The 25,709-nt window shown below is 49.1% G+C and overlaps 1 protein-coding gene across 5 annotated transcripts in view; it reads right to left on the bottom strand.

The window, feature by feature from the left end:
• The window catches only part of LOC139554043 (lysyl oxidase homolog 3B), an 88,334-nt gene that overhangs the window by 36,889 nt on the left and 25,736 nt on the right, over positions 1–25,709 (bottom strand). The window contains exons 6-12 of one of the 5 annotated variants that reach the window (XM_071366954.1): positions 23,925–23,981; positions 14,621–14,721; positions 14,334–14,440; positions 12,385–12,565; positions 9,872–10,026; positions 7,851–8,021; positions 5,695–5,850 (exon numbers count right to left, since the gene is read on the bottom strand). In XM_071366954.1, the coding sequence (XP_071223055.1) occupies positions 5,695–5,850; positions 7,851–8,021; positions 9,872–10,026; positions 12,385–12,565; positions 14,334–14,440; positions 14,621–14,721; positions 23,925–23,981 (928 nt within the window). Of the gene's footprint in view, positions 1–5,694; positions 5,851–7,798; positions 7,822–7,850; positions 8,022–9,871; positions 10,027–10,572; positions 10,674–12,384; positions 12,566–14,333; positions 14,441–14,620; positions 14,722–23,924; positions 23,982–25,709 lie in introns of those variants that run through there. The other 4 variants (XM_071366949.1, XM_071366950.1, XM_071366951.1 and 1 more) reach the window with 4 other exon arrangements.

Below are 25,709 nucleotides of genomic sequence, written 5' to 3'. Positions count from 1 at the left end.
AGCTGTGACTCTCCTCTCTGTAACTAGAACAACAGAGCGATGTACTCACAGAAAGCTGTGACTCTCCTCTCTGTAACTAGAACAACAGAGTGATGTACTCACAGAAAGCTGTGACTCTCCTCTCTGTAACTAGAACAGTAGTGATGTACTCACAGAAAGCTGTGACTCTCCTCTCTGTAACTAGAACAACAGAGTGATGTACTCACAGAAAGCTGTGACTCTCCTCTCTGTAACTAGAACAACAGAGTGATGTACTCACAGAAAGCTGTGACTCTCCTCTCTGTAACTAGAACAGTAGTGATGTACTCACAGAAAGCTGTGACTCTCCTCTCTGTAACTAGAACAACAGAGTGATGTACTCACAGAAAGCTGTGACTCTCCTCTCTGTAACTAGAACAACAGTAGTGATGTACTCACAGAAAGCTGTGACTCTCTCCTCTCTGTAACTAGAACAGTAGTGATGTACTCACAGAAAGCTGTGACTCTCCTCTCTGTAACTAGAACAGTAGTGATGTACTCACAGAAAGCTGTGACTCTCCTCTCTGTAACTAGAACAACAGAGTGATGTACTCACAGAAAGCTGTGACTCCTCTCTGTAACTAGAACAACAGTAGTGATGTACTCACAGAAAGCTGTGACTCTCCTCTCTGTAACTAGAACAGTAGTGATGTACTCACAGAAAGCTGTGACTCCTCTCTGTAACTAGAACAGTAGTGATGTACTCACAGAAAGCTGTGACTCCTCTCTGTAACTAGAACAACAGTAGTGATGTACTCACAGAAAGCTGTGACTCTCCTCTCTGTAACTAGAACAGTAGTGATGTACTCACAGAAAGCTGTGACTCTCCCCTCTCTGTAACTAGAACAGTAGTGATGTACTCACAGAAAGCTGTGACTCCTCTCTGTAACTAGAACAACAGTAGTGATGTACTCACAGAAAGCTGTGACTCTCCTCTCTTTAACTAGAACAGCAGTAGTGATGTACTCACAGAAAGCTGTGACTCTCCCCTCTCTGTAACTAGAACAGTAGTGATGTACTCACAGAAAGCTGTGACTCTCCTCTCTGTAACTAGAACAGCAGTAGTGATGTACTCACAGAAAGCTGTGACTCTCCCCTCTCTGTAACTAGAACAGTAGTGTACAGTATAGAGTACAGTATATACATATAGATATAGAGTACAGTATATACATATGAGATGGGTAATGTAGGGTATGTAAACATTGTATTAAGTGGCATTGTTTAAAGTGGCTAGTGGTACATTTTTACATAATTTTCATCAATTCCCATTTTTAAAGTGGCTGGAGTTGAGTCAGTATGTTGGCAGCGGCCGCTAAATGTTAGTGGTGGCTGTTTAACAGTCTGATGGCCTTGAGATAGAAGCTGTTTTTCAGTCTCTCGGTCCCTGCTTTGATGCACCTGTACTGACCTCGCCTTCTGGATGATAGCGGGGTGAACAGGCAGTGGCTTGGGTGGTTGTTGTCCTTGATGATCTTTATGGCCTTCCTGTGACATCGGGTGGTGTAGGTGTCCTGGAGGGCCGGTAGTTTGCCCCTGGTGATGCGTTCTGCAGACCTCACTACCCTCTGGAGAGCCTTACGGTTGTGGGCGGAGCAGTTGCCGTACCAGGCGGTGATACAGCCCGACAGGATGCTCTCGATTGTGCATCTGTAGAAGTTTGTGAGTGCTTTTGGTGACAAGCCGAATTTCTTCAGCCTCCTGAGGTTGAAGAGGCGCTGCTGCGCCTTCTTCACAACGCTGTCTGTGTGGGTGGACCAATTCAGTTTGTCCGTGATGTGTACACCGAGGAACTTAAAACTTTCCACCTTCTCCACTACTGACCCGTCGATGTGGATAGGGGGGTGCTCCCTCTGCTGTTTCCTGAAGTCCACAATCATCTCCTTTGTTTTGTTGACGTTGAGTGTGAGGTTATTTTCCTGACACCACACTCCGAGGGCCCTCACCTCCTCCCTGTAGGCCGTCTCGTCGTTGTTGGTAATCAAGCCTACCACTGTAGTGTCATCCGCAAACTTGATGATTGAGTTGGAGGCGTGCATGGCCACGCAGTCGTGGGTGAACAGGGAGTACAGGAGAGGGCTCAGAACGCACCCTTGTGGGGCCCCAGTGTTGAGGATCAGCGGGGTGGAGATGTTGTTACCTACCCTCACCACCTGGGGGCGGCCCGTCAGGAAGTCCAGGACCCAGTTGCACAGGGCGGGGTCGAGACCCAGGGTCTCGAGCTTGATGACGAGTTTGGAGGGTACTATGGTGTTAAATGCTGAGCTGTAATCGATGAACAGCATTCTCACATGGGTATTCCTCTTGTCCAGATGGGTTAGGGCAGTGTGCAGTGTGGTTGCGATTGCGTCGTCTGTGGACCTATTGGGTCGGTAAGCAAATTGGAGTGGGTCTAGGGTGTCCGGTAGGGTGGAGGTGATATGGTCCTTGACTAGTCTCTCAAAGCACTTCATGATGACGGAAGTGAGTGCTACGGGGCGGTAGTCGTTTAGCTCAGTTACCTTAGCTTTCTTGGGAACAGGAACAATGGTGGCCCTCTTGAAGCATGTGGGAACAGCAGACTGGGATAAGGATTGATTGAATATGTCCGTAAACACACCAGCCAGCTGGTCTGCGCATGCTCTGAGGACGCGGCTGGGAATGCCGTCTGGGCCTGCAGCCTTGCGAGGGTTAACACGTTTAAATGTTTTACTCACCTCGGCTGCAGTGAAGGAGAGCCCGCAGGTTTTGGTAGGGGGCCGTGTCAGTGGCACTGTATTGTCCTCAAAGCGGGCAAAAAAGTTGTTTAGCCTGTCTGGGAGCAAGACATCCTGGTCCGCGACGGGGCTGGTTTTCTTTTTGTAATCCGTGATTGACTGTAGACCCTGCCACATACCTCTTGTGTCTGAGCTGTTGAATTGCGACTCGATTTTGTCTCTGTACTGAGACTTAGCCTGTTTGATTGCCTTGCGGAGAGAATAGCTACACTGTTTGTATTCGGTCATGCTTCCGGTCACCTTGCCTTGGTTAAAAGCAGTGGTTCGCGCTTTCAGTTTCACGCGAATGCTGCCGTCAATCCACGGTTTCTGGTTTGGGAATGTTTTTATCGTTGCTGTGGGTACGACATCGTCAATGCACTTCCTAATGAACTCGCTCACCGAATCAGCATATTCGTCAATATTGTTGTTGGACGCGATGCGGAACATATTCCAATCCGCGTGATCGAAGCAGTCTTGAAGCGTGGATTCAGATTGGTCGGACCAGCGTTGAACAGACCTGAGCGCGGGAGCTTGTTGTTTGAGTTTCTGTTTGTAGGCTGGAATCAACAAAATGGAGTCGTGGTCAGCTTTTCCGAAAGGGGGGCGGGGGAGGGCCTTATAAGCGTCGCGGAAATTAGTATAACAATGGTCTAGTGTTTTTCCAGCCCTGGTAGCACAATCGATATGCTGATAGAATTTAGGGAGTTTTGTTTTTAGATTAGCCTTGTTAAAATCCCCAGCTACGATGAATGCAGCCTCAGGGTGTGTGGTTTCCAGTTTACAAAGAGTCAGATAAAGTTCGTTCAGGGCCATCGATGTGTCTGCTTGGGGGGGAATATATACGGCTGTGATTATGATTGAAGAGAATTCCCTTGGTAGATAATGCGGTCGACATTTGATTGTGAGGAGTTCTAGATCAGGTGAACAGAATGACTTGAGTTCCTGTGTGTTGTTATGATGATCACACCACTTCTCGTTAATCATAAGGCATACCCCCCCCGCCCCTCTTCTTACCGGAAAGATGTTTGTTTCTGTCGGCGCGATGCATGAAGAAACCAGCTGGCTGCACCGACTCCGTTAGCGTCCCTTGAGTTAGCCATGTTTCCGTGAAGCAGAGCACGTTGCAATCCCTGATGTCTCTCTGGAATGCTACCCGTGCTCGGATTTCATCAACCTTATTGTCAAGAGACTGGACATTGGCGAGTAGTATGCTAGGGAGTGGAGCGCGATGTGCCCGTCTCCGAAGCCTGACCACGAGACCGCCTCGTTTTCCCCTTTTTCGGCGTCGCACAGGGTCGCCGGCTGGGATCAGATCCATTGTATTGGGTGGAAGGCAAAACACTGGATCCGTTTCGGGAAAGTCATATTCCTGGTAGGAACGATGATGAGTTGACGTTAATCGTATATTCAGTAGTTCCTCCCGACTGTATGTAATGAAACCTAAGATTACCTGGGGTACCGATGTAAGAAATAACACGTAAAAAAACAAAATACTGCATATTTTCCAAGGAACGCGAAGCGAGGCGGCCATCTCTTTTCGGCGCCGGAAATGCTCTTATGCTCTTATAACAGTATTGCTTCCGTCCCTCTCCTTGCCCCTACCCGGGCTCGAACCAGGGACCCTCTGCACACATTGACAAGAGCCACCCTCGAACCATCGTTACCCATCGCTCCACAAAAGCTGCGGGGCAACAACTACTTCAAGGTCTCAGAGCGAGTGACGTCACCCATTGAAACACTATTAGTGATGTACTCACAGAATGTAGCGCACCACCGCTAACTAGCTAGCCATTTCACATCGGTTACACTTGTACCCCTCGGACTGCATCTCGCTGTCCTCCGTGTCACAGTGGGGAGAGGGAGTGGCTCCAGCTCAGCAGCCAATAGCAAAACAGGGACAGGCTGATACTTTCATAGCAGCAATCAACATACTGAATAGGCTTTTACTGTTCAACAAATAATGGTTTTAGAACTATCTACAGGAACGTTTAGTAGAAAAATCACAGAAAATGACAGACGTAAGCAAAATGTTTCGGTAGGAGAAAGGCAACGTCTGTCCCAGCTCTATAGTACCTGTCCCAGCTCTATACTACCTGTCCCAGCTCTATACTACCTGTCCCAGCTCTATAGGACCCGTCCCAGCTCTATAGGACCCGTCCCAGCTCTATAGGACCCGTCCCAGCTCTATAGTACCCGTCCCAGCTCTATAGTACCCGTCCCAGCTCTATAGGACCTGTCCCAGCTCTATAGGACCTGTCCCAGCTCTATAGTACCTGTCCCAGCTCTATATTACCTGTCCCAGCTCTATAGTACCTGTCCCAGCTCTATATTACCTGTCCCAGCTCTATATTACCCGTCCCAGCTCTATAGTACCTGTCCCAGCTCTATACTACCTGTCCCAGCTCTATACTACCTGTCCCAGCTCTATAGTACCTGTCCCAGCTCTATAGTACCTGTCCCAGTTCTATACTACCTGTCCCAGTTCTATACTACCTGTCCCAGCTCTATACTACCTGTCCCAGTTCTATAGGACCTGTCCCAGCTCTATAGTACCCGTCACAGCTCTATACTACCTGTCCCAGCTCTATACTACCTGTCCCAGCTCTATAGTACCTGTCCCAGCTATATAGTACCTGTCCCAGCTCTATACTACCTGTCCCAGCTCTATAGGACCCGTCCCAGCTCTATAGTACCTGTCCCAGTTCTATACTACCTGTCCCAGTTCTATATGACCTGTCCCAGCTCTATAGTACCCCTCACAGCTCTATACTACCTGTCCCAGCTCTATACTACCTGTCCCAGCTCTATAGTACCTATCCCAGCTCTATAGTACCTGTCCCAGCTCTATAGTACCTGTCCCAACTCTATAGTACAGTATTATACTTCCAACACACATCATACTGTGAAGGAATTGATTTCTTCTTCTCCCAGTCTTACTCACAGTGATGGCATGCATGGAGTACCCCAGGCCTAGCTGTCTGCAGACTACCATGGCCTCTTTAGTGGTCCAGCTGGCAGAGCACACTGTGCCCCACCGCGCCCCCACCTGAACCTCCACACGGCCCTCATAGTACGTCCTGCCTCCCACGATTCGCACCTGTAAAGGGGGCCTAGGGGAAGTCAGTGAGAGGGCACTTCCTGTCTCAACTCCAGGCCTGGAATACCCACAACAGTACTGGTTGTTGCTGTAGCCTCAGACCACCTGATTAAACTAGTAAGTTAATCATCAAGCCCTTGACTAGTTGAATCAGACGTGTTTGGGATAGTCGAGGACTGGAGATGAGAAACACTGCTCTAGCCTGTCTGTGCTTCCTCCAATGTCTAGTCTGTGCACAGTCCTGAGGGCCAGGGGTTTGCTGGTTTCCTGAGGGCCAGGGTGAACATGTCAGGGTGAACATGTCAGGGTGAACATGTCAAGGTAGACATGTCAAGGTGAACATGTCAAGGTGAACATGTCAGGGTGAACATGTCAAGGTGAACATGTCAAGGTGGACATGTCAAGGTGAACATGTCAGGGTGAACATGTCAAGGTGGACATGTCAGGGTGAACATGTCAAGGTGGACATGTCAGGGTGAACATGTCAAGGTGGACATGTCAAGGTGGACATGTCAAGGTGGACATGTCAGGGTGAACATGTCAAGGTGGACATGTCAAGGTGGACATGTCAAGGTGGACATGTCAAGGTGAACATGTCAAGGTAGGTGAACATGTCAGGGTGAACATGTCAGGGTGAACATGTCAGGGTGGACATGTCAAGGTGAACATGTCAAGGTGAACATGTCAAGGTAGGTGAACATGTCAAGGTGAACATGTCAGGGTGAACATGTCAAGGTGAACATGTCAAGGTAGGTGAACATGTCAAGGTGAACATGTCAAGGTAGGTGAACATGTCAAGGTGAACATGTCAGGGTGAACATGTCAGGGTGAACATGTCAAGGTGGACATGTCAAGGTGAACATGTCAAGGTAGGTGAACATGTCAGGGTGAACATGTCAGGGTGAACATGTCAAGGTGAACATGTCAAGGTGAACATGTCAAGGTGAACATGTCAAGGTAGGTGAACATGTCAAGGTGAACATGTCAAGGTGAACATGTCAAGGTGAACATGTCAAGGTAGGTGAACATGTCAAGGTGAACATGTCAGGGTGAGTTATGGAGCGGGGAGCCACATTGGTTCCTTCCTGGTGGGTTGGGAGAACCAATGAGATGTCGCTACCTGGCATGTTATGGTTGGCTGTTGGCTCACCCCCCCCCCAGCCCCAGCAAGGGGATTGGTTGGGGAGGTTCATGTATTTGGAATAAGACTCTCGTGATGAGGTAGCCTGAGAGAGGCTAACACTCTCGTGATGAGTTAGCCTGAGAGAGGTTGACACTATCGTGATGAGGTAGCCTGAGAGAGGCTAACACTCTCGTGATGAGGTAGCCTGAGAGAGGCTAACACTCTCGTGATGAGGTAGCCTGAGAGCGTTTAAGACTCTCGTGATGAGGTAGCCGGTGAGAGGTTAACACTCTCGTGATGAGGTAGCCTGAGAGAGGCTAACATTCTCGTGATGAGGTAGCCTAGGAGAGGTTGACACTCTCGTGATGAGGTAGCCTGAGAGAGGTTTACACTCTCGTGATGAGGTAGCCTGAGAGCGTTTAACACTCTCGTGATGAGGTAGCCTGAGAGAGGTTTACACTCTCGTGATGAGGTAGCCTAGGAGAGGTTGACACTCTCGTGATGAGGTAGCCTGAGAGCGTTTAACACTCTCGTGATGAGGTAGCCTGAGAGCGTTTAACACTCTCGTGATGAGGTAGCCTGAGAGCGTTTAACACTCTCGTGATGAGGTAGCCTGAGAGAGGTTTACACTCTCATGATGAGGTAGCCTGAGAGAGGCCAGAGGTCCCTAGCCATGAGGTCCCTAGCCATGAGGTCCCTAGCCTTGAGATCTGCGGAACAAATCCGAGGTTGGAGATTCATGGTAATTGTAGTCCATGGTTATAACCTGGTTTAAGCATGTTCTATTATCACTGTACAAGCCGTTAGCTTGGCTAATACACCTACTTGCAGGCCGTGGTTAGCGTAGCCTAGCCGTTAGCTTGGCTAATACACCTACTTGCAGGCCGTGGTTAGCGTAGCCTAGCCCCAGCTGTCTGCAGGCCACCATGGCCTCCTTGGTGCCCCAGGTCCCTCCACATATCAGCCCCCAGCTCTTGGTCCCGTTGGCCTTCGTGCTCAACACCTCCACCCGCCCCTCGTACCGGGTACGCCCCCCTGTCAGGCGGATCTGTGGTTGGGCAGACGGGTTAGGAAGCGGAGGGAAGGGGGAGTGTGTGGATGGGGTTAGTGTGGGCGATTACGGTCTGGCTGAACACAGGGCGTTTATCCAGACATACAGCACTTTGATTCAATCAGTTCTGCCTTAACCCACGATAACCGACAACCGCATAGCAGTTTGATTGTTTTTATTTAGGCGATGTCGGAGGTGGGAACTGCGTGGAATCAGCAAGCGGCTGATCCGTTATCTCTATTGCGGACATTGCCATTGGATGTTGCCATTGGATTAGTAATAATCCCACATAGCCTTGATGCAATTTGGAACAGTGGAATGTTGTAAGCTTTAACACAGTTCCACTTCTGACACTGCCAAAATCACAGCAATGCGGGAGTCGGCTATCTCAGTTAAGGCTTGATCTGATTGAATCTCTGCCATTGTCCGCATCCAAATGGCACCCTATTCCCTATATAATGTACTAAGCCATAGGGCTTTGGTCAAAAGTAGTGCACTTTGTAGGGATTACGGTGCATTTGTGATGGATACTGTGATTTATGGGTTAAAGGCATGTGTTTGATGAGAGTATTGGACGTCATTACACACATCACATATTCAGGATGTATCCAGGTTTATATCTCTCATCACAATACTACTAACACTGTATTGAACATTACTGCAGCAAACACTCCTGTTCGATCAGGAATCTAATACCAATGTCAACACATCATTGATCAATAAACAGTTTAAGATTCACAGTAAAAAATAAATATCCCCCTCTTTGCTAAACTAAATTACTTGACGAAACTTTTACTTAGAATAGAATAGAACAGAACATAATAGAACAGAACAGAACATAATAGAATAGAATATAAGATAATAGAACATAATAGAATAGAATATAACATAATAGAACAGAACAGAACATAATAGAACAGAACATAATAGAACATAATAGAATAGAACATAATAGAACAGAACAGAATAGAACATAATAGAATAGAACATAATAGAATAGAACAGAATAGAACAGAACATACCATAATAGAATAGAACAGAACATAATAGAATAGAATAGAACAGAACATAATAGAATATAAGATAATAGAACATAATAGAATAGAATATAACATAATAGAACAGAACAGAACATAATAGAACAGAACATAATAGAACATAATAGAATAGAACATAATAGAACAGAACAGAATAGAACATAATAGAATAGAACATAATAGAATAGAACATAATAGAATAGAACAGAACATAATAGAATAGAACATAACATAATAGAATAGAACAAAATAGAATAGAACATAATAGAATAGAACAGAACAGAACATAATAGAACATAATAGAATAGAACATAATAGAATAGAAAATAATAGAATAGAACATAATAGAATAGAACAGAACAGAACACAATAGAATAGAACAGACCATAATAGAATAGAACAGAACATAATAGAACATAATAGAATAGAACAGAACACAATAGAATAGAACAGAACATAATAGAATAGAACAGAACATAATAGAACATAATAGAATAGAACAGAACATAACACAATAGAATAGAACATAATAGAACAGAACATAATAGAACAGAACATAATAGAATAGAACATAATAGAATAGAACAGAACATAATAGAATAGAACAGAACATAATAGAACATAATAGAATAGCACAGAACATAATAGAATAGAACATAATAGAATAGAACAGAACATAATAGAACAGAACATAATAGAATAGAACATAATAGAATAGAACAGAACATAATAGAACATAATAGAATAGAACATAATAGAACAGAACAGAATGGAATAGAATAGAACAGAGATAAGTAGTTAGTCTCTGACCGAGTTCTCCAGAGCCATGTATGGCGTGTTGCACCTCACAGCGGCGTCTTCTACATGCTGGCAGTCCTCTGACGTTATGTTCTTAAAGCCGCAGTCCCACATCGACTTCTCCGTCCCCAGACACTGGACCTCATTCATGTGGATAGGACCCATCCCTAAAGACACACACAGACACACCAGTGGCGGTCGCCGACGTTTAAGATGAGGGAGGATATATTTTTTTTAATGAACATGACCTGTCATTCATATTCCATTCACCCAGTTCAATGTAACAGTGACAGGTTTAGGCTACTACATGAAACTCTAATTGTCCCTGTACCCATCATGAGGTTACCACAACCTAGCCTATGAATGAATGTTTACAACGTAAGTGCACACAGGTCAAGACAATTTAGAGTAATCAAGGTGACAGACAGTGACACATTCAGTAACGCCTTGCACACTCTTGCCTGATCTAGGGTGTAATCATTAGTCCAACAGTTGCTAACCAGAGTTTCTATTGGACAAATTCAGGTATGTTTTACCCCGTTTCGTTCCGTATGCTTCTGTCTAAGAAATGTTTTTTTTTTAGCAGAATCGGTGCAATGAATACACTCCTGATCACGCGCAAACACAGTTCACTTTCATACCAGACACATACAAACAGCTCGTTGTATATATAATTCCTTCTCACATTCATGTATGCGCTTTGCTCCTCTCACCTTTTCCCTTCGTTTGTGGACGTCAGTGTAGAACACATCAGCTGTCTGTGACCAGGTGAAAAAATATATATACTACGAAAACATTCTCTCTCTCTCTCTCTCTCTCTCTCTCTCTCTCTCTCTCTCTCTCTCTCTCTCTCTCTCTCTCTCTCTCTCTCTCTCTCTCTCTCTCTCTCTCTCTCTCTCTCTCTCTCTCTCTCTCTCTCTCTTCACCACATTTTATACACTGCAGTGCTAGCCAGCTGTAGCTTTCAGTACTAGATTCATTCTCTGATCCTTTGATTGGGTGGACAACATGTCAGTTCATGCAGCAAATGCTCTGATAGGTCGGAGGACGTCCTCCGGAAGTTGTCATAATTACTGTGTAAGTCTATGGAAGGGGGTGAGAACCACGAGCCTCCTAGGTTGTGTATTGAAGTCAATGTACCCAGAGGAGGACGGAAGCTAGCTGTCCTCTGGCTACACCATGGTGCTACCCTACAGAGTGCTGTTGAGGCTACTGTGGACCTTCATTGCAAAATTGTAATCAATTATTTGGTGACGTGAATATATTTAGTATAGTTTTATCTAAAAAGGATAACTTTTTTCATTTTTCACTATTTTTGTTTTTATAAAATTCACTGAGGAGGATGGTCCTCCCCTTCCTCCTCTAAGGAACTTCATCTGAAGTATCTAATCTAACGAACACTCCAAGACCAGCAGAGTCTCGCACCGAAGTGGATTTCTTATCCGAATGAGCGGTGGTGTTGATGCTAAGTGTTCTGATTTCCGTGAGCGTAGTTTCCAAACGTAACAACGATAGTTTGAATCTCTCTGTCTCTCCCTTTCCCTTTCCTTCTGACCCCTCCCCTTTTTATAACCAAGCAGTCATGCTAGTCCACTAGGGACCTGTTTCATTGTATTACGTTTCTAATCAATAATATATACTGTGTGTGTGTGTGTGTGTTTATGTATTCGGTGTAATTATTTAGTTGGTTAGTAAATAAATAATTAAGCCAATTTGTGTATTTCTGATTCATCAATAAGGTTAGGGTTCTTGCGGATTCAAGAGGTCTACAACGATCAGAATGAGACTGATGAGGCAATAATTGATAATTGACAGTTATTGATGTAACAGATATCTATATTTCTTTAGAGTTTTATTCGTGAGATAGTAACTCGTTAAACAACTTTTCCTGTGGTGCCTCGAATTCCTAATGAGTTAGTTGTTACATGATAAATTTAATCGGGTGACAATTAAACATAGTTAGTTTGATTCGATAATTAACAGTCATCAGATTAATGATCGTCACGTCACGACAGCAGAGTGATCGATAATGTCAAAAGCCGCACTGAAGTCTATCAAAACAGCTCCCACAATCTTTTTATCATCAATTTCTCTCAGTCAATCATCAGTAATTTGTGTAAGTGCTGTGCTTGTTGAGTGTCCTTCCCTATAAGTGTGCTGAAAGTTTGTTGTCAATTTGTTTACTGTAAAATAGCACTGTATCTGGTCAAACACTAATTTTTCCAGAAGTTCACTGAGGGTTGGTAACAGGCTGATTGGTGGGCTATTTGAGCCAATAAAGGTGACTTTACTATTCTTAGGTAGCAGAATGACTTCAGCTTCCCTCCAGGCCTGAGGACACACACTTTCTAGTAGGCTTAAATTGAAGATGTGGCAAATAGGAGTGGCAATATCGTCTGCTATTATCCTCAGTCATTTTCCATCCAAGTTGTCAGACCCCGGTGGCTTGTCACTGTTGATAGACAACAATCATTTTTTCACCTCTTCCACTCTTAGAAGATTAAACCAGAGTGCTCAGTCCTCACCTTGTCCCATGCGAGCTCCAGTCAGGGCCTCCTTGGCGGATCCGAAGCCCAGCTCCCTGCACACCACGCTGGCCGACAGCAGGGTCCAACGGTCGTCACACACCGTGCCCCACTCATTGTTCCTCAGTACCTCCACTCTGCCCTCACCCAGCTTGGCACCACCCTTCAGCCTCACCGTGCTCTGATGGGAGAGGAGGGGGGGGGGGGGGGGGGGCACACAGGGAAAGGGAGGGAGGAGGGGACACAGGGGAGGGGAGAGAGGAGGAGACACACGGGAGGAGAGGAGACAAACGGGAGGAGAGAAGACACAGGGGAGAGAGGAGACACAGGGGAGAGAGGGGAGGAGAACACAGGGGAGGAGAGAGAGGGGAGGAGACACATGGGAGGAGAGGAGACACAGGGGAGAGAGTAGACACAGGGGAAAGAGGAGACACAGGGGAGAGAGGAGACACAGGGAAGAGAGGAGACACAAGGGAGGGGAGGGAGGAGAGGAGAAAGGGAGGAGAGGAGACACAGGGGAGAGAGGGGAGGAGACACATGGGAGGGAAGGAGAGGAGGAGACAGGGAAGGAGACACAGGGGAGAGAGGGGAGGAGACACAGGGGAGAGAGGGGACACAGGGGAGAGAGGGGACACCGGGGAGAGAGGGGACACAGGGGAGGAAACACATGGGAGGGGAGGAGACACATGGGAGGAGAGGAGGAGACACACGGGAGGAGAGGAGGAGACAGGGGAGGAGACACAGGGGAGAGAGGGGAGGAGACACAGGGGAGAGAGGGGACACAGGGAGGAGAGGAGGAGACACATGGGAGGAGAGGAGGAGACACAGGGGAGAGAGGGGAGGAGACACAGGGGAGAGAGGGGACACAGGGAGGAGAGGAGGAGACACACGGGAGGAGAGGAGGAGACACATGGAGGAGAGGAGACACATGGGAGGAGAGGAGACACATGGGAGAGAGGGGAGGGAGGAGACAGGGGAGGAGACACAGGGGAGAGAGGGAAGGAGACACAGGGGAGGGAGGAGACACAGGGAGGAGAGGAGGAGACACACGGAGGAGAGGAGGAGACACAGGGAGGAGAGGAGGAGACACATGGGAGGAGAGGAGACAGGGGAGGAGAGGAGACAGGGGAGGAGAAGAGACAGGGGAGGAGAGGAGGAGACACATGGGAGGAGAGGAGACACAGGGAGGAGAGGAGACACAGGGAGGAGAGGAGACACATGGGAGGAGAGGAGACAGGGGAGGAGAGGAGACAGGGGAGGAGAGGAGACACACGGGAAGAGAGGAGGAGACACAGGGGAGGGACGAGACACACGGGAGAGAGGGGAGGAGACACAGGGGAGGGACGAGACACACGGGAGAGAGGGGAGGAGACACAGGGGAGGGACGAGACACACGGGAGAGAGGGGAGGAGACACAGGGGAGGGACGAGACACACGGGAGAGAGGGGAGGAGACACAGGGGAGGGACGAGACACACGGGAGAGAGGGGAGGAGACACAGGGGAGGGACGAGACACACGGGAGGAGACACAGGGGAGGGACGAGACACACGGGAGGAGACACAGGGGAGGGACGAGACACACGGGAGAGAGGGGAGGAGACACACGGGAGGAGACACAGGGGAGGGACGAGACACAAGGGAGAGAGGGGAGGAGACACACGGGAGGAGACACAGGGGAGGGACGAGACACACGGGAGAGAGGAGGAGACACACGGGAGGAGACACAGGGGAGGGACGAGACACAAGGGAGAGAGGGGAGGAGACACACGGGAGGAGACACACGGGAGGGACGAGACACAAGGGAGAGAGGGGAGGAGACACAGGGAAGAGGAGACACAGGGGAGGGAGGGGACACGGGGGAGAGAGAATCAGAAACTGTAGTTGAAGCTTCAAGTCTATGCCAGTGAGATACAAATGCAGAGGTGTACCCACCCGCCCAGGTACTTTACCGTGGTTTTCAGGTTCTTCTTCAGTCCGTTGTTGTGTACGTACTGTGGTCCAGGTACACAGCTGACCATGGCTGGCATGCCGCCCTTACAGGAACCTGTGGCATTACCTACGGAGTCAGATTACACACATAATTACGTAAATACACAGAACATAACTCACAAATACGCACCAGGATCCATGAATATATTAAACATAGCTCACACATACAGTCTGATCATGGTGCTTGTTCGTGAGGTATGTTCTGTGTATTTACATCATTCTGAGTCTAATCTCCCTCCATAATTACCCTTGTTGAACTCCAGGGGGCAGGCTGCCAGGTGGACCTCAGTGCCAACACAGGCCACAGAGTGGAAGCGGTACTGGTTCTTCTGATGCTCTGTGTTCAGTCTGGAGGGGTTTGAATGGGGGAGGAGTGGGAGGAGGGGGAGGAGGAGGAGGAGGATGAGGAGGAGGGGGAGGAGTAGGAGTAGGAGGGGGGATGATACAGAAAAGACTGTCTGTAGTCTGAACACAAGGCTGAAGCTCTGAGGAAAAGACTGGCTGTCGTCTGAACACAAGGTTGAAGCTCTGAAGAACTTGGCTGTGTGCATCAGGTGTGGCGTCAATTCCATTGCAGTACCAGTCAAATCAGAAAGTAAACCAAATTCCAAATCCACATTTTTCAGAGTTATAGACCTGCTGGTTCCCTATGGACAGAGTTATAGACCTGCTGGTTCCCTCTGGACAGAGTTATAGACCTGCTGGTTCCCCCTGGACAGAGTTATAGACCTGCTGGTTCCCCCTGGACAGAGTTATAGACCTGCTGGTTCCCCTGTTATAGACCTGCTGGTTCCCCCTGGACAGAGTTATAGACCTGCTGGTTCCCCCTGGACAGAGTTATAGACCTGCTGGTTCCCCTTGGAAAGAGTTATAGACCTGCTGGTTCCCTCTGGACAGAGTTATAGACCTGCTGGTTCCCCTGGACAGAGTTATAGACCTGCTGGTTCCCCTGGACAGAGTTATAGACCTGCTGGTTCCCCCTGGAAAGAGTTATAGACCTGCTGGTTCCCTCTGGACAGAGTTATAGACCTGCTGGTTCCCCTGGACAGAGTTATAGACCTGCTGGTTCCCCCTGGACAGAGTTATAGACCTGCTGGTTCCCCTGGACAGAGTTATAGACCTGCTGGTTCCCCTGGACAGAGTTATAGACCTGCTGGTTCCCCTGGACAGAGTTATAGACCTGCTGGTTCCCCTGGACAGAGTTATAGACCTGCTGGTTCCCTCTGGACAGAGTTATAGACCTGCTGGTTCCCCTGGACAGAGTTATAGACCTGCTGGTTCCCCTGGACAGAGTTATAGACCTGCTGGTTCCCCCTGGACAGAGTTATAGACCTGCTGGTTCCCCCTGGACAGAGTTATATACCTGCTGGTTCCCCTGGACAGAGTTATAGACCTGCTGGTTCCCCCTGGACAGAGTTATAGACCTGCTGGTTCCCCTGGACAGAGTTATAGACCTGCTGGTTCCCCTGGACAGAGTTATAGACCTGCTGGTTCCCCCTGGACATAGTTATAGACCTGCTGGTTCCCCTGGACAGAGTTATAGACCTGCTGGTTCCCCCTGGACAGAGTTATAGACCTGCTGGTTCCCCCTGGACAGAGTTATAGACCTGCTGGTTCCCCTGTTATAGACCTGCTGGTTCCCCTGGACAGAGTTATAGACCTGCTGGTTTCCCCTGGACAGAGTTATAGACCTGGTGGTTTCCCCTGGACAGAGTTATAGACCTGGTGGTTCACCTGGACAGAGTTATAGACCTGCTGGTTTCCCCTGGACAGAGTTATAGACCTGCTGGTTCCCCTGGACAGAGTTATAGACCTGCTGGTTCCCCCTGGACAGAGTTATAGACCTGCTGGTTCCCCTGGACAGAGTTATAGACCTGCTGGTTCCCCTGGACAGAGTTATAGACCTGCTGGTTCCCCTGGACAGAGTTATAGACCTGCTGGTTCCCCTGGACAGAGTTATAGACCTGCTGGTTCCCCTGGACAGAGTTATAGACCTGCTGGTTCCCCTGGACAGAGTTATAGACCTGCTGGTTCCCCCTGGACAGAGTTATAGACCTGCTGGTTCCCCTGGACAGAGTTATAGACCTGCTGGTTCCCCTGGACAGAGTTATAGACGTGCTGGTTCACCTGGACAGAGTTATAGACCTGCTGGTTCCCCTGGACAGAGTTATAGACCTGCTGGTTCCCCCTGGACAGAGTTATAGACCTGCTGGTTCCCCTGGACAGAGTTATAGACCTGCTGGTTCCCCTGGACAGAGTTATAGACCTGCTGGTTCCCCCTGGACAGAGTTATAGACCTGCTGGTTCCCCTGGACAGAGTTATAGACCTGCTGGTTCCCCTGGACAGAGTTATAGACCTGCTGGTTCCCCTGGACAGAGTTATAGACCTGCTGGTTCCCCTGGACAGAGTTATAGACCTGCTGGTTCCCCTGGACAGAGTTATAGACCTGCTGGTTTCCCCTGGACAGAGTTATAGACCTGCTGGTTCCCCTGGACAGAGTTATAGACCTGCTGGTTCCCCTGGACAGAGTTATAGACCTGCTGGTTCCCCTGGACAGAGTTATAGACCTGCTGGTTCCCCCTAGACATAGTTATAGACCTGCTGGTTCCCCTGGACAGAGTTATAGACCTGCTGGTTCCCCTGGACAGAGTTATAGACCTGCTGGTTCCCCTTGACAGAGTTATAGACCTGCTGGTTCCCTCTGGACAGAGTTATAGACCTGCTGGTTCCCCTGGAAAGAGTTATAGACCTGCTGGTTCCCCCAGGACAGAGTTATAGACCTGCTGGTTCCCCCTGGACAGAGTTATAGACCTGCTGGTTCCCTCTGGACAGAGTTATAGACCTGCTGGTTCCCCTGGAAAGAGTTATAGACCTGCTGGTTCCCCCTGGACAGAGTTATAGACCTGCTGGTTCCCCTGGAAAGAGTTATAGACCTGCTGGTTCCCCCTGGACAGAGTTATAGACCTGCTGGTTCCCCTTAACAGAGTTATAGACCTGCTGGTTCCCCCTGGACAGAGTTATAGACCTGCTGGTTCCCCCTGGACAGAGTTATAGACCTGCTGGTTCCCCCTGGACAGAGTTATAGACCTGCTGGTTCCCCTGGACAGAGTTATAGACCTGCTGGTTCCCCTGGACAGAGTTATAGACCTGCTGGTTCCCCTAGACAGAGTTATAGACCTGCTGGTTCCCCCTGGACAGAGTTATAGACCTGCTGGTTCCCCTGGACAAAGTTATAGAGCTGCTGGTTCCCCCTGGACAGAGTTATAGACCTGCTGGTTCCCCCTGGACAGAGTTATAGACCTGCTGGTTCCCCTGGACAGAGTTATAGACCTGCTGGTTCCCCTGGACAGAGTTATAGACCTGCTGGTTCCCCTGTTATAGACCTGCTGGTTCCCCCTGGACAGAGTTATAGACCTGCTGTTTCCCCTGGACAGAGTTATAGACCTGCTGGTTCCCCTGGACAGAGTTATAGACCTGCTGGTTCCCCTGGACAGAGTTATAGACCTGCTGGTTCCCCTGTTATAGACCTGCTGGTTCCCCCTGGACAGAGTTATAGACCTGCTGGTTCCCTCTGGACAGAGTTATAGACCTGCTGTTTCCCCTGGACAGAGTTATAGACCTGCTGGTTCCCCCTGGACAGAGTTATAGACCTGCTGGTTCCCCTGGACAGAGTTATAGACCTGCTGGTTCCCCTGGACAGAGTTATAGACCTGCTGGTTCCCCTGGACAGAGTTATAGACCTGCTGGTTCCCCTTGACAGAGTTATAGACCTGCTGGTTCCCTCTGGACAGAGTTATAGACCTGCTGGTTCCCCTGGAAAGAGTTATAGACCTGCTGGTTCCCCCAGGACAGAGTTATAGACCTGCTGGTTCCCCCTGGACAGAGTTATAGACCTGCTGGTTCCCTCTGGACAGAGTTATAGACCTGCTGGTTCCCCTGGAAAGAGTTATAGACCTGCTGGTTCCCCCTGGACAGAGTTATAGACCTGCTGGTTCCCCTGGAAAGAGTTATAGACCTGCTGGTTCCCCCTGGACAGAGTTATAGACCTGCTGGTTCCCCTTAACAGAGTTATAGACCTGCTGGTTCCCCCTGGACAGAGTTATAGACCTGCTGGTTCCCCCTGGACAGAGTTATAGACCTGCTGGTTCCACATGGACAGAGTTATAGACCTGCTGGTTCCCCTGGACAGAGTTATAGACCTGCTGGTTCCCCTGGACAGAGTTATAGACCTGCTGGTTCCCCTTGACAGAGTTATAGACCTGCTGGTTCCCCCTGGACAGAGTTATAGACCTGCTGGTTCCCCTGGACAAAGTTATAGAGCTGCTGGTTCCCCCTGGACAGAGTTATAGACCTGCTGGTTCCCCCTGGACAGAGTTATAGACCTGCTGGTTCCCCTGGACAGAGTTATAGACCTGCTGGTTCCCCTGGACAGAGTTATAGACCTGCTGGTTCCCCTGTTATAGACCTGCTGGTTCCCCCTGGACAGAGTTATAGACCTGCTGTTTCCCCTGGACAGAGTTATAGACCTGCTGGTTCCCCTGGACAGAGTTATAGACCTGCTGGTTCCCCTGGACAGAGTTATAGACCTGCTGGTTCCCCTGTTATAGACCTGCTGGTTCCCCCTGGACAGAGTTATAGACCTGCTGGTTCCCTCTGGACAGAGTTATAGACCTGCTGTTTCCCCTGGACAGAGTTATAGACCTGCTGGTTCCCCCTGGACAGAGTTATAGACCTGCTGGTTCCCCTGGACAGAGTTATAGACCTGCTGGTTCCCCTGGACAGAGTTATAGACCTGCTGGTTCCCCTGGACAGAGTTATAGACCTGCTGGTTCCCCTGGACAGAGTTATAGACCTGCTGGTTCCCCTGGACAGAGTTATAGACCTGCTGGTTCCCCTGGACAGAGTTATAGACCTGCTGGTTCCCCCTGGACAGAGTTATAGACCTGCTGGTTCCCCTGGACAGAGTTATAGACCTGCTGGTTCCCCCTGGACAGAGTTATAGACCTGCTGGTTCCCCTGGACAGAGTTATAGACCTGCTGGTTCCCCTGGACAGAGTTATAGACCTGCTGGTTCCCCCTGGACAGAGTTATAGACCTGCTGGTTCCCCTGGACAGAGTTATAGACCTGCTGGTTCCCCTGGACAGAGTTATAGACCTGCTGGTTCCCCTGGACAGAGTTATAGACCTGCTGGTTCCCCTGGACAGAGTTATAGACCTGCTGGTTCCCCTGGACAGAGTTATAGACCTGCTGGTTTCCCCTGGACAGAGTTATAGACCTGCTGGTTCCCCTGGACAGAGTTATAGACCTGCTGGTTCCCCTGGACAGAGTTATAGACCTGCTGGTTCCCCTGGACAGAGTTATAGACCTGCTGGTTCCCCCTAGACATAGTTATAGACCTGCTGGTTCCCCTGGACAGAGTTATAGACCTGCTGGTTCCCCTGGACAGAGTTATAGACCTGCTGGTTCCCCTTGACAGAGTTATAGACCTGCTGTTTCCCCTGGACAGAGTTATAGACCTGCTGGTTCCCCCTGGACAGAGTTATAGACCTGCTGGTTCCCCTGGACAGAGTTATAGACCTGCTGGTTCCCCTGGACAGAGTTATAGACCTGCTGGTTCCCCTGGACAGAGTTATAGACCTGCTGGTTCCCCTGGACAGAGTTATAGACCTGCTGGTTCCCCTGGACAGAGAGTTATAGACCTGCTGGTTCCCCTGGACAGAGTTATAGACCTGCTGGTTCCCCCTGGACAGAGTTATAGACCTGCTGGTTCCCCTGGACAGAGTTATAGACCTGCTGGTTCCCCCTGGACAGAGTTATAGACCTGCTGGTTCCCCTGGACAGAGTTATAGACCTGCTGGTTCCCCTGGACAGAGTTATAGACCTGCTGGTTCCCCCTGGACAGAGTTATAGACCTGCTGGTTCCCCTGGACAGAGTTATAGACCTGCTGGTTCCCCTGGACAGAGTTATAGACCTGCTGGTTCCCCTGGACAGAGTTATAGACCTGCTGGTTCCCCTGGACAGAGTTATAGACCTGCTGGTTCCCCTGGACAGAGTTATAGACCTGCTGGTTTCCCCTGGACAGAGTTATAGACCTGCTGGTTCCCCTGGACAGAGTTATAGACCTGCTGGTTCCCCTGGACAGAGTTATAGACCTGCTGGTTCCCCTGGACAGAGTTATAGACCTGCTGGTTCCCCCTAGACATAGTTATAGACCTGCTGGTTCCCCTGGACAGAGTTATAGACCTGCTGGTTCCCCTGGACAGAGTTATAGACCTGCTGGTTCCCCTTGACAGAGTTATAGACCTGCTGGTTCCCTCTGGACAGAGTTATAGACCTGCTGGTTCCCCTGGAAAGAGTTATAGACCTGCTGGTTCCCCCTGAACAGAGTTATAGACCTGCTGGTTCCCCCTGGACAGAGTTATAGACCTGCTGGTTCCCTCTGGACAGAGTTATAGACCTGCTGGTTCCCCTGGAAAGAGTTATAGACCTGCTGGTTCCCCCTGGACAGAGTTATAGACCTGCTGGTTCCCCTGGAAAGAGTTATAGACCTGCTGGTTCCCCCTGGACAGAGTTATAGACCTGCTGGTTCCCCTTAACAGAGTTATAGACCTGCTGGTTCCCCCTGGACAGAGTTATAGACCTGCTGGTTCCCCCTGGACAGAGTTATAGACCTGCTGGTTCCCCCTGGACAGAGTTATAGACCTGCTGGTTCCCCTGGACAGAGTTATAGACCTGCTGGTTCCCCTGGACAGAGTTATAGACCTGCTGGTTCCCCTCGACAGAGTTATAGACCTGCTGGTTCCCCTGGACATAGTTATAGACCTGCTGGTTCACCTGGACAGAGTTATAGACCTGCTGGTTCCCCCTGGACAGAGTTATAGACCTGCTGGTTCCCCTGGAAAGAGTTATAGACCTGCTGGTTCCCTCTGGACAGAGTTATAGACCTGCTGGTTCCCCCTGGACAGAGTTATAGACCTGCTGGTTCCCCCTGGACAGAGTTATAGACCTGGTGGTTCACCTGGACAGAGTTATAGACCTGCTGGTTCCCCTGGAAAGAGTTATAGACCTGCTGGTTCCCCCTGGACAGAGTTATAGACCTGCTGGTTCCCCCTGGACAGAGTTATAGACCTGCTGGTTCCCCTGGACAGAGTTATAGACCTGCTGGTTCCCCCTGGACAGAGTTATAGACCTGCTGGTTCCCCTGGACAGAGTTATAGACCTGGTGGTTCCCCTGGACAGAGTTATAGACCTGCTGGTTCCCTGGACAGAGTTATAGACCTGCTGGTTCCCCTTGACAGAGTTATAGACCTGCTGGTTCCCTCTGGACAGAGTTATAGACCTGCTGGTTCCCCTGGAAAGAGTTATAGACCTGCTGGTTCCCCTTGGACAGAGTTATAGACCTGCTGGTTCCCCCTGGACAGAGTTATAGACCTGCTGGTTCCCTCTGGACAGAGTTATAGACCTGCTGGTTCCCCTGGAAAGAGTTATAGACCTGCTGGTTCCCCCTGGACAGAGTTATAGACCTGCTGGTTCCCCTGGAAAGAGTTATAGACCTGCTGGTTCCCCCTGGACAGAGTTATAGACCTGCTGGTTCCCCTTGACAGAGTTATAGACCTGCTGGTTCCCCCTGGACAGAGTTATAGACCTGCTGGTTCCCCCTGGACAGAGTTATAGACCTGCTGGTTCCCCCTGGACAGAGTTATAGACCTGCTGGTTCCCCTGGACAGAGTTATAGACCTGCTGGTTCCCCTGGACAGAGTTATAGACCTGCTGGTTCCCATTGACAGAGTTATAGACCTGCTGGTTCCCCTGGACATAGTTATAGACCTGCTGGTTCACCTGGACAGAGTTATAGACCTGCTGGTTCCCCCTGGACAGAGTTATAGACCTGCTGGTTCCCCTGGAAAGAGTTATAGACCTGCTGGTTCCCTCTGGACAGAGTTATAGACCTGCTGGTTCCCCCTGGACAGAGTTATAGACCTGCTGGTTCCCCCTGGACAGAGTTATAGACCTGGTGGTTCACCTGGACAGAGTTATAGACCTGCTGGTTCCCCCTGGGAAAGAGTTATAGACCTGCTGGTTCCCCCTGGGACAGAGTTATAGACCTGCTGGTTCCCCTGGGACACAGAGTTATAGACCTGCTGGTTCCCCTGGACAGAGTTATAGACCTGCTGGTTCCCATGGACAGAGTTATAGACCTGCTGGTTCCCCTGGACATAGTTATAGACCTGCTGGTTCACCTGGACAGAGTTATAGACCTGCTGGTTCCCCCTGGACAGAGTTATAGACCTGCTGGTTCCCCTGGAAAGAGTTATAGACCTGCTGGTTCCCTCTGGACAGAGTTATAGACCTGCTGGTTCCCCCTGGACAGAGTTATAGACCTGCTGGTTCCCCCTGGACAGAGTTATAGACCTGGTGGTTCACCTGGACAGAGTTATAGACCTGCTGGTTCCCCTGGAAAGAGTTATAGACCTGCTGGTTCCCCCTGGACAGAGTTATAGACCTGCTGGTTCCCCCTGGACAGAGTTATAGACCTGCTGGTTCCCCTGGACAGAGTTATAGACCTGCTGGTTCCCCCTGGACAGAGTTATAGACCTGCTGGTTCCCCTGGACAGAGTTATAGACCTGCTGGTTCCCCTGGACAGAGTTATAGACCTGCTGGTTCCCTGGACAGAGTTATAGACCTGCTGGTTCCCCTGGAAAGAGTTATAGACCTGCTGGTTCCCCCTGGACAGAGTTATAGACCTGCTGGTTCCCCTGGACAGAGTTATAGACCTGCTGGTTCCCCTGGACAGAGTTATAGACCTGCTGGTTCCCCTGGACAGAGTTATAGACCTGCTGGTTCCCCTTGACAGAGTTATAGACCTGCTGGTTCCCCTGGACAGAGTTATAGACCTGCTGGTTCCCCTGGACAGAGTTATAGACCTGCTGGTTCCCTCTGGACAGAGTTATAGACCTGCTGGTTCCCCCTGGACAGAGTTATAGACCTGCTGGTTCCCCCTGGACAGAGTTATAGACCTGGTGGTTCACCTGGACAGAGTTATAGACCTGCTGGTTCCCCTGGAAAGAGTTATAGACCTGCTGGTTCCCCCTGGACAGAGTTATAGACCTGCTGGTTCCCCCTGGACAGAGTTATAGACCTGCTGGTTCCCCCTGGACAGAGTTATAGACCTGCTGGTTCCCCTGGAAAGAGTTATAGACCTGCTGGTTCCCCCTGGACAGAGTTATAGACCTGCTGGTTCCCCCCTGGACAGAGTTATAGACCTGCTGGTTCCCCCTGGACAGAGTTATAGACCTGCTGGTTCCCCTGGACAGAGTTATAGACCTGCTGGTTCCCCCGGACAGAGTTATAGACCTGCTGGTTCCCCTGGACAGAGTTATAGACCTGGTTTGGGTCAAAAGTAGTGCACTATTAAAGGAATAGGTTGCCAATTGGGACAGACGCCGGGAAGCTGGGACAGAATCAAACGTCCCACAGACACACAAAGACAACCATTATTCTTCAGGAGGAGATTAAGGGGAAATAGCCGCTTGTGATTTTAGTTTACCTTTTGTTTAACCCAGAGGTGAATGGTTTAGCCCTAGCTTTAGCTTTGGGTGGCAGCCTGCAAAGTAAACATTGGTTAGATGATGATGATGATAAAAGCAATGGGAGAAAATATTAACCAAGTTAGTAACACATGTTACATTATGTTTTTTAGTACAACACAAAAACACACCAAGTTAACAGAGCATTGTAGAAGTTAACAGAGCATTGTAGAAGTTAATAGAAGTTAACAGAGCATTGTAGAAGTTAACAGATCATTGCAGAAGTTAACAGATCATTGTAGAAGTTAACAGATCATTGTAAAAGTTAACAGAAGGTAACAGAGCAGCACTTTAGAAGACTATAATGTGATCGCTATGTTATGTTCCACACCCAACATCATGTCTTATGTTGTTACACACCAAACATTATGTTACACACCAAACATCATGTCTTATTGTAAACATTATGTTACACACGTAGTGTCCAAAGCATGGAGGCGCTACCAGGAGACAGGCCAGTACATCAGGAGACGTGGAGGAGGCCGTAGGAGGGCAACAACCCAGCAGCAGGACCGCTACCTCCGCCTTTGTGCAAGGAGGAGCACTGCCAGAGCCCTGCAAAATGACCTCCAGCAGGCCACAAATGTGCATGTGTCTGCTCAAACGGTCAGAAACAGACTCCATGAGGGTGGTATGAGGGCCCGACGTCCACAGGTGGGGGTTGTGCTTACAGCCCAACACCGTGCAGGACGTTTGGCATTTGCCAGAGAACACCAAGATTGGCAAATTCGCCACTGGTGCCCTGTGCTCTTCACAGATGAAAGCAGGTTCATACTGAGCACATGAGCACATGTGACAGACGTGACAGAGTCTGGAGACGCCGTGGAGAACGTTCTGCTGCCTGCAACATCCTCCAGCATGACCGGTTTGGCGGTGGGTCAGTCATGGTGTGGGGTGGCATTTCTTTTTGGGTCCGCACAGCCCTCCATGTGCTCGCCAGAGGTAGCCTGACTGCCATTAGGTACCGAGATGAGATCCTCAGAGCCCTTGTGAGACCATATACTGACACATGCACATTTGTGGCCTGCTGGAGGTCATTTTGCAGGGCTCTGGCAGTGCTCCTCCTTGCACAAAGGCGGAGGTAGTGGTCCTGCTGCTGGGTTGTTGCCCTCCTACGGCCTCCTCCACGTCTCCTGATGTACTGGCCTGTCTCCTGGTAGCGCCTCCATGCTTTGGACACTACGCTGACAGACACAGCAAACCTTCTTGCCACAGCTCGCATTGATGTGCCATCCTGGATGAGCTGCACTACCTGAGCCACTTGTGTGGGTTGTAGACTCCGTCTCATGCTACCACTAGAGTGAAAGCACCGCCAGCATTCAAAAGTGACCAAAACATCAGCCAGGAAGCATAGGAACTGAGAAGTGGTCTGTGTTCACCAACTGCAGAACCACTCCTTTATTGGGGGTGTCTTGCAAATTGCCTATAATTTCCACCTTTTGTCTATTCCATTTGCACAACAGCATGTGAAATTTATTGTCAATCAGTGTTGCTTCCTAAGTGGACAGTTTGATTTCACAGAAGTGTGATTGACTTGGAGTTACATTGTGTTGTTTAAGTGTTCCCTTTATTTTTTTGAGCAGTGTATGTTAAACAATAGAAATATAACTAAATATAACTATGTTAAACTATAGAAATATAACTATGTTAAACTATAGAAATATAACTATGTTAAACTATAGAAATATAACTATGTTAAACTATAGAAATATAACTAAATATAACTATGAAAATATAACTAAATA

The sequence above is a fragment of the Salvelinus alpinus genome, chromosome 25 (assembly GCF_045679555.1).
Source record: "Salvelinus alpinus chromosome 25, SLU_Salpinus.1, whole genome shotgun sequence".
Classification (NCBI taxonomy): Eukaryota; Metazoa; Chordata; class Actinopteri; order Salmoniformes; family Salmonidae; genus Salvelinus; species Salvelinus alpinus.
The sequence above is the reverse complement of the archived record's forward strand: the minus strand, read 5'-3'. Positions and strand labels throughout refer to the sequence as shown.